Source organism: Neopelma chrysocephalum, unplaced genomic scaffold (genome assembly GCF_003984885.1).
Source record: "Neopelma chrysocephalum unplaced genomic scaffold, ASM398488v2 Primary Assembly neopelma1_97102, whole genome shotgun sequence".
Taxonomy (NCBI): domain Eukaryota; kingdom Metazoa; phylum Chordata; class Aves; order Passeriformes; family Pipridae; genus Neopelma; species Neopelma chrysocephalum.
In genome coordinates this window covers 4,466,839-4,486,018 of record NW_020925744.1, presented here as the reverse complement: position 1 = coordinate 4,486,018, position 19,180 = coordinate 4,466,839, and the positions used below count along the sequence as shown (strand labels likewise).

The 19,180-nt window shown below is 39.2% G+C and overlaps 1 protein-coding gene across 10 annotated transcripts in view; it reads left to right on the top strand.

Annotated features, from left to right (window-relative positions):
- MAST4 (microtubule associated serine/threonine kinase family member 4) overlaps positions 1–19,180 on the top strand; it is a 292,509-nt gene that overhangs the window by 183,244 nt on the left and 90,085 nt on the right. For 2 of the 10 annotated variants that reach the window (XM_027671424.1, XM_027671422.1), the window contains exon 1: positions 6,790–6,999. The exons of the other annotated variants lie outside the window; for them this stretch is intronic. In XM_027671424.1, coding sequence (XP_027527225.1) covers positions 6,908–6,999 — 92 coding nt within the window. In that variant the 5' untranslated portion in view covers positions 6,790–6,907. Of the gene's footprint in view, positions 1–6,789; positions 7,000–19,180 lie in introns of those variants that run through there. 10 annotated transcript variants of the gene reach the window in all.

Sequence of the window (19,180 nt, the reverse complement as noted above, 5' to 3'; positions counted from 1 at the left end):
CTTTACATATCTGTTAGACAACACAGCTACCTTTACATTTGTATCAGGGGTACCACAACCACAAAAATGGTAAATTACTGATTTGAAAAAATGGTGTGATCCTCTTAGGATGCTGCTAAGTGCTGGCAAAAGGGTACCTGAAGAACAAATGAAGCAGGATGGGATAATACTAGATACTTAGTACAGTATTCTTCCTGCAATCCTCTGGTATTTGTGATAATAAAGTCAAGATCCAAGCACCATAGTATGTGGAAAATTATGACATTTTCATTAGGTATTTTCTGTTTCCCTTTCTGGACTTGCTTACCACATAAAGCAGCACTTGTGAAATGTAGTAATGCTTCTCTACTTGCCAAGATAAATGTAAATTCAGTGCTAAAATTGGGAAGTACTTCTTTTACATTCTCTCATTAGTCTGTTTGCTAAATTAGCTCAGAAAGAGAAGCTAATCTCTAGGTCCAAAGCAAATAGGTAGCATGGTTGTTAGCATGGTTGACTCATTCCACTACAGACAGGAAAATGTTGTAATAAAACCAGCATTGCCTGATGTGAATTCTGATACCTGATGCAGATGGATACACAATATATTTAACTTCCAAATACATTGTGCATAATTTTAGAACCTTCCAGAAATGGGAAGTGATGTGGGAACATTGCTTTTCCGGAACGTGTTTCTATTAAACAAGCTATAATAAGCTAGAGCTTTGGGAGATTTTTTAGGATTTTGCACACTACTTCAGAAGTGTTTAGAGTAATAGTGTTTATGTGTATTTATAAATGAATCTAAGAAAACTTAGAAATTTGGCAGACATACATTATACACCCACAAAATACTTCTTTCCTTGCTGTGATTTCTTCAACTTATTTTTACAATGTACGTCCCACAGTGAAAATTGTGTGCAGTCACTAGAAGGTACTAAACATCAACCACTAGGGGAAGCAAGATTTCAATTATTGTAAGTAAGAGTAGTAATAATAATAATAATTACTACATTTATAGGACTGAATAGACCAATGAGATCTTTTATTTTGACTTCATATATAAAATAGGCTGTAGACCTTTTTTTTTAATCCACCCTCCAATTCTTATTTGAAATTGATTAATTTTTTAGATAGAAAGACATATAAGATTTACAGTGATAGGAAATCACACTGTCTTATAATGGGTAAGATAAAAGAATTTAAAACTGCTTTTTTGTCTGACTGCTGCAGATTGAACCCCTAACTCTAGTATCTGTGAGGGAGTTTGATGGAGTCTGCTATTCTAATGACCTGTCTCCTCTCAAAAATATCTTTTTGCTGGGGATACACATTCGAAACGACAAGGTTCTCCAGCAGACTTGACTAAGTGAAATAAATGACATTTTTCAAGTTGCACACATTGTTCAGATTTCAATATAACTTTTTTTTTTTGAACTCCTGACTTTTTTATGACCTTTGAGATCTGTGGGGTGTTTTTGTGCTTTGATACGACTTGATGGCTATCAAGGCTATGATGGTGCATGTTGTTCAAACAAGGCTGCTCTATCCAGTGATAAACTATCTTGTTCATGTGATTATTTACCTCTTTTGTGTTGTTTGCTAGAAAGGTTATCATAATTTTTTTCCAGATCATTGATAGTGCATTTAATTGTATTAAACAAAAACATAACCCTGTATGATCCACTAGAAATGGTTAATGTGCAGTTACTTTTTCAAATCTGTAGGTGAGTTTTAATGTTTCCCTTATCACACATAAATTTTTGTATTGTGATAGTTAACTTACTAAAACATTGTGAGGAGATGGGTTGAATGTTTTACATATGTCTCAATGTTTCGTCAGCTGAGATGGTTATTGACTGGACTGGAAATCTTATTTGGAGCAAGATCTGTTTGGATAGAATTGTTTCCTGTGTAAAACTGTGTTCAGTGACAGTAAGGAAGTTACCATACCTGAATTCACTACTGACAGCAGCTAATATCCTGTTTGTCCTTTTAAAGGAGTGTTATGAAATGACAGCTTAGTTCCATTGTTGTAAAACTGAGCTATTCCAAGACACTTTGAAAGTAGCAATAATTGAATGAGCAGTTTTGCCAGTTCTTTTGTTACTCATTGGATAATAACTATCTGACTAAAAAGGCTCAACTAAACAAAACCAAACTCCTCTCAAGTGATCTGTGAGCTCACTTCTAATCTAACGTTCCTCTAAGATGTTGATGAACTGAGAAGCATTTGTTTGTTGCTAAAAGATGTGATTTCATAATCTTCCCAGCCCGTGAAAACGGAAAAGGTGCATTAAGGCAACCTTTTTTCTTTCTTAGACTTACTCTTCTATTTCAGTATGAGGCCTATACTACTAGGATTTTACAAGTCTTAGGATCTTTATTGTCTGTACTGTTGCTGATGAACTGCATTCAGTGTACATCTTGCTATAAAACTGATGAGAAATGAGCACTCTTGTAATGCCTTTGGGCAGTGATTCCAGAAGGTTTTCATATATGTTTCGAAAAATTCCAGTGCATATTAGCGTAATTGTCAGTGTGAAGATGGTAGGTTAGATAACTTTTGCATTGGAATATTATGTGCAAAATATTGATTTAGTATACGTTTTGCATTGTGGTTTTAAAGATACACCTTCAACTTCCAAAGTATTTCATTGTGGTACTTAAAATCAGTGATCAGTGTTATATAATAAGATGTTTCTGGGGAAGAATTTTTATTGCTGTTAATTACTGGAAGTAAGTGTTGACAGTTAGAAATTAGATTTTTCTAAGGATGCCTTTTATAAGCTTTCTTTTGAAAATGTAATTTTCTTCAAAACAAGGGTAGATTAGTCACCTTGTGTGACTTGTGTGATGTTTTTTATCCAAAAGTGAATATAAAAGGGAAAATTTAATGTTTCTTTTCACTTGTTTTGTTACATGCTAGCTTATGTAATTCTTTGTGATAAATAGAAGTCATCATCCTATTTATGTAGTAAAACATCTCCTAAGAGATGAAGTAGCCTGAGTTGCTGCTTGTTTTGCAAGTGGCTATACAGCTGAAAACTTAAGCAAAAAAATCCTCTTAAGGACTAGCTTGCAGGTTCTTAACTGCTGTTCTTTATTTATTTTTGACAACTGTAGAATTCAGTGTTTTAATTGGATACTGAGGGAAAGTTGCTGAACATGCCAGTAACATTTTGTTACGGGAAAATTGTAGGTAATTGTCAAGTATGCATTTATCAATATGACATAGATCTGTTCCTAATAACTTCGGGTTTTCATATTTTTGAACATTATCATCTTTATTGTTCAATTTTTCTTGTCCAGTTCTACATGGCAGAGGTGAGTAAATTGCAGTGGCTTAAAGACACAATATATCTGTTGAGCCTGTTGAGGCTGTGTTTCTGAAGGATAAGCAGCACTATTAGTATTGATAGTGAAAGCAGCTCCAATTTTAGGGACAGCTGCTGCAAAAGAAGTGGTCCAGCTGCCTCTGCCTCTCTGCCTGACCATTCATTCCATCTGCTTCCCTTGTACTTGATCTGATCCTGGGGTGTCCTTCAATGAGCTGATTCAGCTCATTATGTTGGGAGACAAGCTGTCCTGTTAGCAGTTGTGTAATACTAACAGGTTTGCAAAACTTCACTCTCCCATGAAGTGTTGGTTTTTAAATCAGGCATTTTTCTGTCATGGAAAGTCACCAACTGCAGGCACTGCTTTGGAAGCTATGTTGTTTATTGACAGGCATTGCAAAGTCTTCACCATCATTTACATGTTGTGCTCTTAAGTATAAGGCCTATGCTCCCCTTTATGAAGTCTGTAATTTTTATAAGGTTGTTGTGGGACTACGCTGGACTTCTCACACAGCTCCTCCCTTCATTTCCTTTGTCAGAGTCTCTGTAGTGCCTTAATATGCTTATGTCCAGCAAGCACTTGAGAAAAATAGTTAAGTCTCCTTGCTTTCAAGCTCGTGTTACAGTGTGATTGAGTAGGAGGACTGTGTGTACCTAACTGTGCACAGAAAGCCAAGGTGAAATTATGTTTGGATCTACAGGTCATCACAAGTACCTCGGGGAGCTGTTGCTTGTGAATAGTTTGTGCAAGGTCTAGAGATGGAATTGCAAGGGATTTGACCATTCACCCACTGTTCGAAGTGAACAGTGTTAAGCATTGAATGTAGAATGAGACACTGATGTGATTATGTGTCCTGGTTCCAGCCAGGTCAGAGTTAATTTTTGCAGTAGCCAGGAGGGGGCATGGCTGAGACCTAGAGGTTATTCCGTACCCACCTCCTGACGTTTCTGGGGGTGGGAGGGTCCCTTCTGGATCGGGTAACATGGTGGAGGGAGCAGTCAGGTATTTTTGGGAGTGAGAACTTGCATGTGAATAATTTTTCTTGCACCCTATTTCATTAATATTGTTGCTGTTACTGTTCATTGTCTTATCTCACTGCTGTTTCCAGTAAATTGTTCTTATCTTAACCCGTGTTCTTATCTTAACCTTTTGTGCCTCCAGTTCTCCTCTCCATCCTGCCACAGGGGTCAGATGGGGAGGGGGGGGCAAGCAAGTGGCACCTGGTTTGGAGAGTCTCAGTGGGAGCATAAACTGGGGAACACCATTCCTAAGCCACAACAATATAATACCCTCTGCTGCTACATACATGAGTAAAAGCTGTTGCCTAGAGTTTTTCCACTCCTTTCTGCTTTTGCAAAAATCCAACTTTTCAGATCATGAAATGTAGATTGCAGTATCTAGGTCTGTGTAATGGCTTTTGGTATAATCATCTCTGGTTGTACATAGAAAGGTTAAACTTTTTTTTTCCATCAGAATTTGTCTACTTGCCAGCAGCTATCATATTTTTTCATGTGGGTCTTTGCCCCCAGTATGATAGCTAGTCTTGCTTAATTTTTAAAAGTTTTTAGAGTATATTTCAGAATTGGAGGCTTCACGTCACGATTGATAAAGTGGTAAAGATTTTCACAAAGAAATCATGAGTTAAATTACAGTCCAACAAGAGAAAAGATTGGTAATTTTTGGCCTCCATGTTCCATCATCACCCCCACATGTGATGCGCTTGACAGAGTTATGGAAACTGAACTGCTTTTGTTGCTCCAACTGCCTCTTAGAAGAGTGAGGAGAGGGGAGAGTTTTCAGGGCAGTGGGGGCACTGAAACTTTTCCTGTGTGATAGACATGGTGTCTTATGGGGATTTGTACTAAGGCCTGTGGTGGTAACCTTACTAAATGCCTGTCTAAACCCATTTCTTGAATAAGATAGTCTGTACCTGTGACTTGTAAAGCTATCCCAAGATAATGTTCCTTTGCACCCCAAAAATTAACGTTTTAGTTGGTTAGAGAACACTCGTTCTGCCTTTGCAGTGTGTCTTTCTGGACTTTTCACAATGAGGGCTAACATTGCAATGCTGTGTTAAACATGCTGAGCTGGTATCCTGAGAGTTGTCTCATTCCAAGTGTCATGAGAGCCTTTCTAGCTCTGTGCTGCAGCATTCTGCGCCATGAGTTTTCTTTCACCCAAGTGATGGACTCGTCTGTGTTTACATCAGATTTTTCTTTTGTTTTATGTGATTTTCCTACTACTATGCACAGACAGCTGTGGATGATTTAAGCACAGTGTGTCATAGGTTTAGAGTGCAGTGCTGCGAACTATCACAGTAGTTAGTGTTTTCCCAAGATACAGCACCTGCAATGTTGAGATTATGCAGGATTCATGCTTTCAGTAAAATAAGTAAATAGTCTCAGCACAAAAATTGCAGCATTGTTTCCATAACCATAAATGTGATCAACTCCCTTAAATGTCACCCTCAGATAAATGAAAAGGCAAGTAGAAATGTTTAAGTACCACAAAAGAAACCTCCTAATTTTTTTGAAGGCACAGTAATTGTTTTTCTGTACCTAACCACCATTGCTTCCAACAGCTGGAGTTAGGCATTACAGAATGACAATATATAAGTAATTTTAGAAACACTTTTATTTGCGTACTGCAGAGATATGAGGAAATATGCTATTCTAGACAGCTGCAGAAGGAGAGAGGAGAGGGCTTGAGGGTTGTGCTGGAATTAGGTGTGAAAAGACTGAGGACAATAGTCAGCACACGTGAGGCTAAAATGAACGCCGGTGACGGGGAGGAGTCAAGGAACGAAACCAGCTGAGCTGGAAGGCAGCTGGGGAATGGCGAAGAGGGAAGCCAAGGAAGAAAATTGGGAGGAGGAAGGGGAGGAAATGAGTCAAAGTACCTTAGGGATTAGGTCACTCTTTTGAGTGGGAAAGGTACTCAGAGCCTTTCCGTACCCCTCTTTTGCCAGCTTGTGTTTCAGGATAGCTTTCCCAAAAGCTATAGCTGGCAGGGGAGGGAGGCAGGTGTCCCAGCTTTCCGTAGCAAACTCCTGGTGTCTGGAGTGGCAGGTAGCCAGTGTGACAAACGGTAATTAAGTACCTGTACCGTCAGTTCTGCAGGGATAGGCATGAAGCCATGGCAATGGATACACACGTAAGCCGGCACAGAGCGTCCGTGGTCTTTAGTTTGCGGTGCCCGGCAGATCCGAGCCCAACTGGAGGGCTCTGCCAGGTGCCGCCTGATCCGCGGGGCCTCTGCCCTGGGCTCTGCCAGGTGTCCCCTGACCCATGGGGGTGCTCTGCCCTGTCTCTGTCCCGGTCCCTCCCCGTGCCGCCTGACCCGCGGGGGGCGGGCGGAGCGGCGCGGCCGCCAATTGCCGGGGCGGGGCGGGGCGGGGCGGTGCCCGCGGAGAAGGCGCACGGGAAAGTTTCTGCCGGTCTCAATTGCCTGCTACCTTCGCTCTCCTTCCGCCCCCTCGGAGGCTGGCGGGCTTCCCGCTCTCTCTCTCGAACTCCCGGGACTGTTGTCCCTTCCTCCCCTTCCTCTTCGTACTATGGCTCTGAGTTTTTGAGCTTTTCAGCGCAGGACAATGGATATGTCGGACCCCAGTTTTTGGACGCTCCTTTCCAACTTCACGTTGCCCCACCTGCGGCGGAGTAGCCGGCTCCGCCGGACGCAGAGGTAAGGCCGGCCGGCCACCCGCTCCAGGTGCGCGGGAGCGGGCACCGGATTTCCTGATCCCTGGCAGAAGAGCCGTGGGGAGGATTCGCGGCCTCCTAGCTTCTCCCGGTCTGGAGCTGCGAGAGCTGAGAGCCTCTCATTGCGAGGCCCTTAGTGGTGGATTTTATATACCGGACGCTGCGTGTTACTTTGCCTCCTTTTATGAGATGGTGTTTTGTTTTCACGAGCCCTTCTGCCTTCCCCTCTTTTTTTTTTCCCCTTAAAGACACTTTCAGTTTGCTCTGAAATATTCGACATTTTGTCGGGAGCAGATATTCCTTATACGGACAACTCAAGATAGCCTGCTTTGTTCGGTGTTCCTGAAGGGACAAGTTTGCGTCCCTACTGTTTTTAGACAGGCTAGCTGACATTTGTTAGTACAGGAATGGCCTTTTTATTTGTGTAGCATTTTCATTATTGTCAGAAGGGGGAAAAAAAGGTTTGGAAATAATAAATACCAAGTAAAAGTTAAAGGGTTGTGCCGTCGATGGGCAGAAGACTGACAAGCTTTCACCTTATGGTCATTTTTTGTGCCGTGGTGTCCCTTGCGGTTAAGTGTATGTCCCTATCACAAGGAGCAGAAAAAATTGTAACAGTTTCTAACTTTATACACTAGCGTATGCCATTTTGAGACATACTAGTTGTTTTAAATTATGATTTGCTTTTGTCTGTGAAACCACCTTGATTATTGACTTATGTATTATCCTTGGAGAACATGTGTGAAATGTTTCTTCTCCTAGCTCAAAAGCTGGCACAAACTAAGCCAGTAGAGCTGGCTATTCATAAGCCATAAGTGTTTTTGTACTAATGTTTTTTCAAAAGGAAAAAAGTGACCATCTCTTTAATGGTAGAAAGTTAAAGTAGGAAAAACAAGTGGTCTGTTTCACATCAGTGCAAAACTGTTCCTTCAGTAAATATCCATTCTTTGTGTCTCCTGCTTGGGGTAGATGTAGGTGCTGAGTTATTTTATAATTATTATCTCTCTCTTGTAAATAATTTTTTTACTCTTACACAGTATTGACTGAGAATCCATATAGGTCTTATGCATTTTTCTGCTGCAAGTGTACCGAAGTTTAAAGAGGGGAACATGCTGGAGTTTTTCTAATTGTCTCTACTATTCTTACTCAAGTTGGTTTTGCACCTGTGTGAAGACCTAAAAATACCTTTTTTAAAGTGTATGGCTGCGTGGCAGGTTGAGGAGAGAGACTACATAGACTTCACAAGAAACATGAAATAAATGCATACCACGTGTTATTTTGTTTTTTAATATTTGGATACTTTCCTGCTTTTCAAACATACTTATACAATAGTGGGTTGTGGAAATATTTGAAAGACTTTTTAAAGCAGCATTGAATATTATCTCAGCATATCCCATATATGGCATAGCAATGAATAGTGCATGCCATATATGCAGTTATGTTTTATGTATTACAAGGATATTCAATATTTAATGCCATCTCTTTAGCCAAATCAGTGTGTTGCAGCACTGTGAAACTAAAAAGCCAGCAGTGGAATTTCAAGGCTGCTTACTCTTATTGGGTCCAGATGCCCTCCTTTCTCAGGATGGTTCTCTCTTCTGAGTGGATCTGCTGCCTTGCTGTCGCCTGGGGAAGGCTGACCGCACACTTCTTCAGCTCTCTTCTTAAAGGTGGACCTGTTCTCTGCACCCTTATACTTGTAATTCATTTACTAATATAAGATATTCCAGAGCAATAAAACTGTCAGAAGAAGTGCAGCTAATATGGACAGGGCAGATTCTCCTGTAGAAATGGCCTTAGATTAGTTAAGATACCAGCTGAGTCTGCTTATTCTGAGCTGTATCTCACCTGCCCTATCTTCACAAGCTCAGTCAGCTGTAGACCCAACTGTTGCATGAAAAGACTGGAAGGATAGATGCTTACTTTGCTTGACTTGCCACAGGATGTCTTCCCTTTCTAAGAGTGCTGCTACGTAGTGGTAGCCACTCCTGTTTTGTTTAGGTTTCCAGACATTTTAGAGCCCAAAGAGTAGGCTGTGGAGTAAGATCTGAAGGGTGTCTAGTTCCTGTTGTCTGAATCTGGTGGCTGTACTTGACTGAAAGTTTTGGGCCCACTGATTCAAGAGATGTTTTTACTTAATAGTAACGCTGCCTATGAAACTTGTCTAGCTTGCTGCATGCCTAGGTGCTTCATGACAATTTTACAAGGGACATTCATTGTTTTTTCTGGTTTTATCCACAGTTGGCTTTGGGGCTGACTCCTTGCCAATGTGAGAGCATTAATTTTATGGTTTGGTTGGCCATTTTTGCCTTTAGTTATGTTCCTTTTGCCTTTTCAGTTACTTTTACCTACACTATCAGGTTCTTGTGGCCTGCTAGACTGTACTATTTCTATGAGCACTATCATACTTTCTTGACATTTGGGGTAATGAGAATTGACTGCTAGTACTAAGAATTTTGTTTCTTTGTACAGATTTACTTGATGTAACCATTTATCTCTTTGAGGTTCTAAGAAGTAAAAAAGGAAAGGATAGTCTCCTTAAGGAGGAGTTTTCCAAATTAAGACTTAGCTGAATTTCAGTTGCAGCAGCTCTTTGTGGAAGTGATACCTGAATAAGAAACATCCCAGCTGGAATTTCAAGTCTTGGAGTGGGTCTTCAGGACTGGCGGGTAGAAAAATTCTCTTCAGTTATGAATTGGAGGCATTTGGTATTCAAATTGCTGAGCCTATAAATGCCATGGATTACACTATGCGCTTTTACAGCTAACAAACACGTATGCCATTATGTGTTAACTTCTTTTTTGTTACTGTAGGTATGTGGACCCTTAACAGTATTCAGATTCCTGCCTGGAATGACATTGTCTGGAGTAGAAAACTAGAGAGAGTGAGAGGATCTCTTTCTGTGTGTAGATATTTATTTATGTAGATTGCTGTGTAGGTTTACAAATGGATAAATATGTACATATACAGTTTCCTCATATGGAAAAAATCACAATTTCTGCTTCATTCTATGATACATATTTAGTTCTCTCTGCTACTTTTACTCTTTGTCTCTCATCTCTCTCTATCTTTTACAAAACGGGCAAGCCAGTGATCCTTTTTGTGTGTGTGTTTTCTCTTGTTTCTCTGTGGTAGTTGCACTGAAACAATATTATTACAATCGATCTTTCTTTGAGTCAGAGGGGATTTTCTTTCCCAAAAGCATGAAGTTCATGAGTGCTTGCCCAGTTGCCACTGAGCCAAAGTAGACTCCTAGATGATTTGTGTTGAGTCTTCGTTTTATTTGTGTACTGTCATTGAAGTGGTAGTTAGTCTTTCATGATATGGGATAAAATATTCATCAGTCATCGAGTATATGTCCTGACAGTTCATAATAATTTCTGAAACCTTAAAGGAAAATGATAACTTATATTGGAAACACAGAGAACAGAGTAGTCAAACTTTGTTGTAGTTCTATTACTTTTGGGACAGCATGCTTCCTGGAAAATACTAAGCAGGTTTTTTGAATTTCTCTGAGTTGACCGTTTGAGTAGGTTCAGTGATGTTAAAATTATGATGTAAACTCTTGTTATTGGTCCTTGTATAGGTCTTGGTTTTTTCCTTTGTGAACATAGTGTACTATAAGTAAATATACTATAAATGGATTGTTTTGCTTAATAGTAGGTATTAAAAGTGGTCCTGTTGATACATAAGAAAACCAAGCATACTTATTAACATAAAACCAGCCACAAAAGCATGTTATTCTGTTGATGTTGGCTGAATCTGTGTTCCAAGTTGAATTACTTTACTTTGGTTACATAAGAGTAAACATCAGTTAAAATTTTGTTTAAAAAGTGTTTCTTTTTGATGTAACTGTGTTGTTTTTAATGTATATTTGGGAGTGTAGTAGTTTGAAGAGCTTTACCCTTTCCATACTTTCAGCTTTCTTCTCGCACCTTTGTGCCTACAAGCACTAGAATGCTTGTAGCTATTATCCTAATAGATGAGTAAGTTCAGAGAGAAGATTGTTATCCCAAAACGGAATTACATCTGTGCAGACTATCTGTGCTTTCAAAACACACTGTCATTGAATATATTTTGTTAGAAATTAATCTGTTGGACTAGTGATCCCACTGGTTTCTGTGCTACCTAGTGAAGTGGTAACGTATCTTGGTAATTGTATTTCCTTTCATTCACAATAAGGTCGGTGTGTTAGCGAGATAGTTTTACAGTCTCACGGCCAGAGTGAATGTGTTGTTTTTATTCTGGTTGGTTTACGTGACCAATCTTTTTGTTCAAGCAATTAATATATTTCAAGTTCTGCTTACAGTCTGAATAAGTCATCATTGTATCTTAGCTTTAACCAGACTGGCGAGGATTCATCTGGTCATATTCCTGTTTTTTGCTTTGTTTTCATCTGATAAAATACTAATTTGTTAGAATTATGTTGAGATCGTTAGAAGATAACCAAAGGATATTATTGTAGAAAGCCCAAGGAAAGCTGAAACATGAGCAAAATAAAAAAGAAGCTTAGAAAAGTGCTGGAACATGCTGAATGAGACTGTAATTTTTGATTATTTTTTTTTTCCCCACTGTTGTGGTTAATGTCTGCTGTGACACGGTAGGAGACAATTTTTATTTTTCGTGCCCAGAGAATCTAAAGGATGCTAGTTCAGACATCATTTCATGTGCTGTGGTTGTTAGGACACATCACATGATGTGGGCACAGCACACACAGATTCACTCTGTTGTATTTGGCTTACGTCTGCTACTGATGTTTTGCAGTCTAATTAGAGTTCTTGCTGTATTAGAATGTGGTGGTTTGAAAAACCTTTTCTCTGGGGCAGTAATGGTTTGCCCCACTGATAATACTAGACCAATCAAAGGTTCATATGCGCCCTACGGAAATTACATACCCACAGCAACGGAAGAGAAGGTGGTGAAGTAGTTTTAGTAGGTGGGTAGCCATGATCTGAACCACGAGGAAGCAGGGGGCCAGTGAGCCCCTCTGGGGGCCAAGAGCCCCCAGCCCCAGCTGAGGCTACGGGAGACCCGGTGTAGTGTCAAAACTGGACCAGGTCCCGTAATCAAGAGGTGGAAGAATTTCCTTACTGTCAGCAGCAGCAGAAGACATTGAAAGCAGCAGCAGAGCAGTCCTGAACAGAGACAGCAATGGCTGAAAGCCAGAAAGATAGTCAGTAGCAACAAGATAACGTGAAGCTGGGTGAGAGACGCAGAGATGTTCCTGCAGGAGGGAGAGCTGGCAACGAAACAGAGGAAAACTCAACAGAGCTGGTTTGGGGTAAGACTGTATTACTTTCCCAAAACCCAGACACCTGCTGAAGAGCAGGGGTGGACTTCCAAACCTTTAGGGAGTCCCAAAATGCAGCAGCAGCTAGAGAGAGAGAGAGGAGCCGAGAAGCCCGGAGTCGTTCTGAGAGCTGAGCCAGGACAGAGTGTGGAGGAGGTGCCCGTGTCCTCTGCTGCTGCTGCTGTTGCTTCTATCATGCTGGCGAGCCGAGACAGAGCAAAAGAGCTTTGGTAAGACTGAATTGAAAGCTGCCTTCAGTGTTCTACCCCAAGAGGAGTGGAGATCTACAGGGAGATCCCCTGAAGGCTTGGGCTCGGGGTTGAAATTTCCACAAAGTAAGAACCAAAATCCTGACTGCCATACTTGAATCTGCTGCCTTAGGAAAATGAAGGACACTAACCAGTGCCACAAAAAACTGAAACGAAGGAACTGTGGCCTGTGCAGTGACAGAAAGACTTTTCTCTTTCCTTCTTGGACTTTTATTGAAGGAAAAGAGGACTTTAATTCAATGTAAATATATATATATATATGTAGGTGTAAGTAAATAAACCTTTGTAAATATTTTTCCCTTCCCCCAATAACGAATAGTTGTGTTTTGTCTGAAAACTCTCCACATGAAGTGAAAAAGATATCAAGTCCATACCATCACCAAACCCTCTCACAGGGGCAGACTGTGGGAGGGGGGCTTGAACTTAAAAATCGGATCCTTGGGAGTTTCAAACCACCACATACACATTGACTGATCTTTCTCAAATGTAATTTTTAAGCACCCAGGAGCTCACTTGTGCAGTGGTTAATAGTTGCCTTTTCTGCTCCACTCTTCAAAAAGAGCTTCTTTTAGTGGTAAGCTACATACCTACTTTTGTGTCTGCACATATTGATTGATGGGCTTACCTCTGGTAGCTCTTTGTCAAATATGGAAACGGTGGTCAGAATAGTGGATTTCAGGGTAGGTTTCCCATGAATTTGGGCAGAGAAGAACCTTCAGCAAAGGCAAATGCAGTGTCCTGCACCTGAGGAGGAATAACCCCAGGCACCAGTATTACTGACTGGGGGCTGACCTGCTGCAAAACAGCTCTGCAGAGAAGGACCTGGGTGTCCTGATGGACAACAAGCTGTCCGTGAGCCAGCAGTATCCTGGGGTGAATTAGGAGGAAGAGCATTGCCAGCAGGTTGAGAGAGCTGATGCAGCCCCTTTCCTCAGCACTGGTAAAGCCACATTTGCAGTACTGTGGCATTTCTGGGCTCCACAGTATGAGAGAGACATGGAGCTTCTGGAGCAAGTCCAGCAGAGACCTTCTGAATTGATCTGGAGCATTTCTCTTATGAAGAAAGGCTGAGAGAGCTGGGCCTGTTCAGCCTCAAGAGGAGGCAACTAAGGGGGGACCTAGTTAATGTGTATAACTATCTAAAGGGTAGTGTCAAGAGGATGGGAGCCAGGCTCCTCTCACTGGTGCCAGCCAATAGGGACAAGGGGCAGAAACAGATGTGCAAGAAATTCCACCTCAGCATGAGGTTGTGAATTTGTTACACATGTCATTGTGCGGGAGCGGTAATGATTTTGTTGGTTATGAGACATGAAATCGCTCAATATTTTGAGCCACTGTGTTTAGAACATAATGCTAACTGATTTAGCTTGAACATTAAATGAAGTTTATTAAATGTGGCACACTAAAAATGATGTAAAAGTGTTTAATGTTGCAATAGTAGTTCTGTGTACGTTGTCACATTATCTGTAAGCTGTAAACCTGAATCAGGGTGTCATGTTTCATCATTAGAAAAAATTAGTAGGAAGTAGATTTGTTGGGAGGAATACTGTGATGCCACCAGGACAGGTGCATATGTACCTCTCTCAAACTGTGGAAAATCAGAAAATTCATTTATCTTTGATTCAGCCTTATTCAACAAGTGTATTGTATTCAGTGGTGGCTTGTCGATTTTCTCTTAGAACCTTTCAGAGGATTTTTTCCTTAGAACCTTTGCAAATTCATTAACTGTAGTAATTGTGAAATTTTAAAGCCACACCCTCCACCTCACCAACCCTCCCAATATCTAGTATTAATATGTAAAGTTTTGTCTAGACAAAATATGCAAGGGTCATATATTGGACTCTAATTTTCATCTGATGAGGGTCTACTGCATTATTTCATGCATGGTTACTTGACCTAATTTTTCATGTTACTTAAATGTACACGCACAGAGATATTTAAGGAGATTGCTCTCATTTAATATACTTGTCATTTTTTTATCCATTTCTTGGACTATAAACTTCTCAGCACTAATTTTTCAGGTTTGTTTTTTTTTTTGAAGCAGTACATAGGGTATATACTATTGATACACACTGTATTAGTTAGGTCTACTTCAGTAAGCTCTTTCTATCTGAATAAAGCTAAAATTAAAGAATACTCCACACTTTCAGTGCAGCATTAAATCTCATGGTACATCAGTTCTGTGATTCTATTTAAAATGCTCTTGGTAGTGAACTAGAAGACTGTTTGACATCGTTCCTAATAAATATAAACATACTTGGAAGCACTGTAACTCAGAACAATTCCCAGATTGATCTAGTTAATAGAGAGACTTCACAGTGGTGACCTGCCACTGACGGATGAGTATAAAAATATTGAGGTCATGTCAGAAAAGATATACCAGCTTTTTCACCCTGTTTTTTTTCAGTTAGCAATGATCTTCCCTAGTTAAGTGTTTAGGAATAAGGAAACCAATCATGTTGTATTGTTTGTGAAAGATTATAATTAATATTTTAAGTAGCATCTGATTTTCCCATAAAATTCTGGCATATTCAGTTTTGATGATTAGAAAACAAGAACTGGTGCAGTTTCCTTATCCCACCCATTCTTTTATTCTGCACATGCAGTAATGATGTAGATGTTCTAGGGTGTAATAGCCTGCTTTTGAGCTCTATCAGTTGACTTCAGCCTGGGTTTAAAATAATGTATTAAAGAAAAATTGTTAAAACATTACTCACCAGTGAATTCTGTTTTTCTCCCTCAAAAAAAATGTTGAAACATATGTCAAATGAGGCACTGCTTACTGGTAGGAAAATGGCTTTATATGTATGATCAAAGTGTCTGTCCTTTTTAACTATACTGGTTTAAAACATAGTTATTAACATCCAAATAAATAAAGGGAAATCAAAGATACATATAATCTGTTTTATAAAATTGATTAGTTCAAGCATTTACTCGTAAGCAAATTAAAAATCTGTGTTAATGGTGGGTAGACTAAGGTAGTCCTGTGTAAGGTTAAGAGTATTGATTATCGAAGAAATACCATTCAGCTGCTTAATTTGCTGAAACAATGTGAAGTGTTGTGCATTGCAGTAGTTTGGTTTAATAAAAATATATATACCCTAAGTTCTCTTAGTGCTTGATTATAATATCGTGTTCCAGAGTTTAAAAAACATAATTTCTCTCAAGGCAGTAAGGTAGTTGTAGAACAAATGGTGTTTCTTTTTTGTATGTCAGTAAGGGAATACATTACTCTGAACATATTTTTATGTATATGACAGAATTTTTATTTTTTTGGTTTTGGGGGACATACATGAATGTAAATGTACCTGTTGCAAACTTGGAGAGGAAATGTCAATGTTTTTATTGTTTATTTTTATATATATCAGTATATATGGTGTTCCTGCCCATGATAGGGGGGTTGGAATTACATTAATTTTTTGAACTTGACTAATTCAAACTAGTCTAGCATTTGTATTGTGAAATACCATGTTATCTGAATATATTTTTCCTTAAGAAATAGGGGAAGGATTAGCTTTATTTTCTTTTTTTTTTGAGGTAATTCTGTGCATATTAGTTTCATCTGGAGCTCAACTTGAAAAGGCTAATGAATTAAACGTTACTTTGTTTGAATGCTGGTACTTTTTATCAATGGTTGTTTTAAGAGGTACTCAAGATATGCATAACTGAAGCAGTAGTAGGTAGACTTTTCTTTATTTTTCTTTGGCTGTTTTCTTGCATGTGTTTGGGAACACTGCCTAGTCAGCCTTCCCTCTCTGGGCTGCTGGGCTCAACCCGTACAAAATTTGGCATATGCTTGTGAACAGATTCACACTTTTCAGGGGAGATAGATTCGGTGTGTGGAACAACTTGCAGTGCTTTTTTGACGCCTTTTTTTTTTCCCATGCATTCCTAAAAGAGAGGTGTTTATATTATAGTCACTTGTTTTATTAAAGGTAATCATCAGATATGGATTTCTATAAGAAGTCTGTACTTTTGAAATACATATAAATGCAATGTTTTTATGCATCAGTTATAAGTCCTGAAGTTGTTATAGGGAAGATGAGTACAGTAGTTTGAACTAGTTGGGTTTTGATAAATCTGAGTATAATGAATCAGCTTCTAATTTAAATTCTGATTCTTAAAATCCTCTTTCAGTAACTGATATTATCACTTCTTGGAGGTGATGCTGGAATTTTCTGGAGAGGTATTCCTACATGAAAATATATTCAGAAACCTCAAAAGTAGAAAACAAAAGAAAGGTAGTCTTAAGAATACTGTATTTTGAAGTATGTACTTTAACCTTGAATCCTCCCTTGTCAAATCCAAACCGGACTCTAATGGAATATGGGAACTTCTTGGTGTGCCTGATGGCTGCACAGAGGTCTCTGTACTGGGAGCCAGGACCGTCTTTCAGCCAAGAGGTGATGACATTCTGGCTAAATATCCCAGAGATGGCATGGCATATCAGTGGCTGCATGAAGCATCTCTTGCACTCTGGATAGCTAAACAACAGGGAGGAAAGTTGGCCCCAAAGGGAGTTTGTGGAGCAAATGGAACATCAGAGATGAAAATTTCACAGGAGGATTGTAGAAAATATAATGCTGTGACTGAACCAGAGGACATGGATCCGTAGAATGTGTAGGTTCCCTGTTTTTTCTCTTGACAGAATTATTTGTAACAGATATATGTAATTTAATTTAACAATATATTAGTTAATATCAATAAGCCTAACAATCCAGAATGAAGTTCTGCCTTCAGTCATGGCTGTTTCTTATTGATTACAGTTCATCCTGACTGGGAAAAGGCAAAAATCTGTATTAGAATTTTTAGTTGATAAATGTATCTTTACAGATTTTTACATAGTTCAAGCATAACCATTGAAATCCAGTCCTTGATGAAATGGAAGTTAGATACTGATGATAAGAATAAATCAGACATATGTTTCTACCAACAGCTTTATTTATGTTTACCAGAATTTGTTGTTAGGATGGTTTTCATAATGTAAATCAATACCTGGGGGTTTTTTATTCCCTTTTTTGGAAAGTGGAAAGAGGATGCTTGAACAGAATCTCCTTCATCTGACAGTGCTATTCAGTGAGAAGTCGTAATTAACTAATATCCTTTGTGATAATACTGTTAACTTGCCTGGATTTAACTAATAAGAACTAAATTGTGTACATTTGTTTTACAGATTTGCTTTTTCAGTGAGTCTAGGGTCTAGCTTGTTCTTCTGCATGGGTGTGTCAAGGGAATTTCCTAAGTGCTGTAGTAGTAGAAGCAAAAGCAGTCAGACAAGTCCAATATGCTCTGTTTGCCTTGTCTATGAACACCCCATGCAAAAGGATGATTATATCAGTTCACTGTACTATCAGGTCTTACTAGAGAATCTTCCTTTTGCATTCACCAAATAATGAACAAAGAAAATATGTAACACTTTTTTTAAGTAAGCTTACATGATATATTTTTTTTCTCACCTGAGGATTGGTGATTGGCTTCGTCTCTGGCCATTCTACTGTGTTTTCATTGAACTGTTGTGTTTGGAGGCATCTGCTCTCCATTTGTGATGTATGACTAATTGTAGAACATGAGTTCTGTTGGGAGATGCACTTCTATCTAGTTTTTCCTTGCTACTTGGTTGTGTCTCAGAAGTGCTATTCTGTCTTGCCAAATGTCAGAATATTATCATCTTTTGCAAGGCTTTGATTTCTACCTGTGGCAAAAATTTCAAAACAAAAATAAACCTTCTTCCTGTTTTCTTGTTTGATGGTTGTTTTTTGTTTGTTTTTTGGTTTTTTTTCCAGTTTGAAAATTGTTTCTTCAAATTACTACTTATGTGACCTCTTCAAATCTTAGAAGAGCAAGTGGCTTTTTTTTCCCTTCTCCGTAAAGGAAATACAAAACATACTAGAGTATATGAATATCCTAGGTTATTTTTTAAAATATGCAAATTGTTCGTGTGGGTCAGACCTAAGCATTCAACATTATCTACAAATTAATACCTTTTAACCATCATGTGTTTCCTCCTTCTGATTCATAAATTATAAGGCAAGAAGAAACCAGTAGGATCACCTACTCTGACAGCCTACGGGAAATAAGACACAGAGTAATAGAGATTTAGTAATTTGGCCCTCCCAGACAGGGTAACATGCTTCTTTAATCATTGGCAAGTTTGGCAAAATCTGAAACATTTGACACTTTTCTGGCCAACTTTCTTTTGTTTCTTGTTGTTCCTTAAGTGAGCTGTGTTTTACCACTACTAATTTATTGCTGATGCTATTGTCTCTCACACTAACCTTAGTAATGGCCTTGGAGACATTGCGCCAGTCTTTTTATAGACATAAAAAATTTTTCATTATGTTCTTTGTGACTGTGACTGCCTAAATACAGTCCAGGGGTCACCAGATGGATATTAATAGAACGAAGCTATCTAAAGAGAGGTCCAAAGGACTCTCTGCATTTTCTGCCTCAGTTGGTTTGAAAAAATTATTTTCCCCTTTAAGTCATACTGAAGGAACAATGACATTGTGTTTTCTAAAAGACAACTGCCCCAGGAAGCTGGCTGACCGGCTGACAGCACAGCCTGGGTTCTGTGTGTTGTGAGAGTGCTTGCCCCAGGTCCCTGT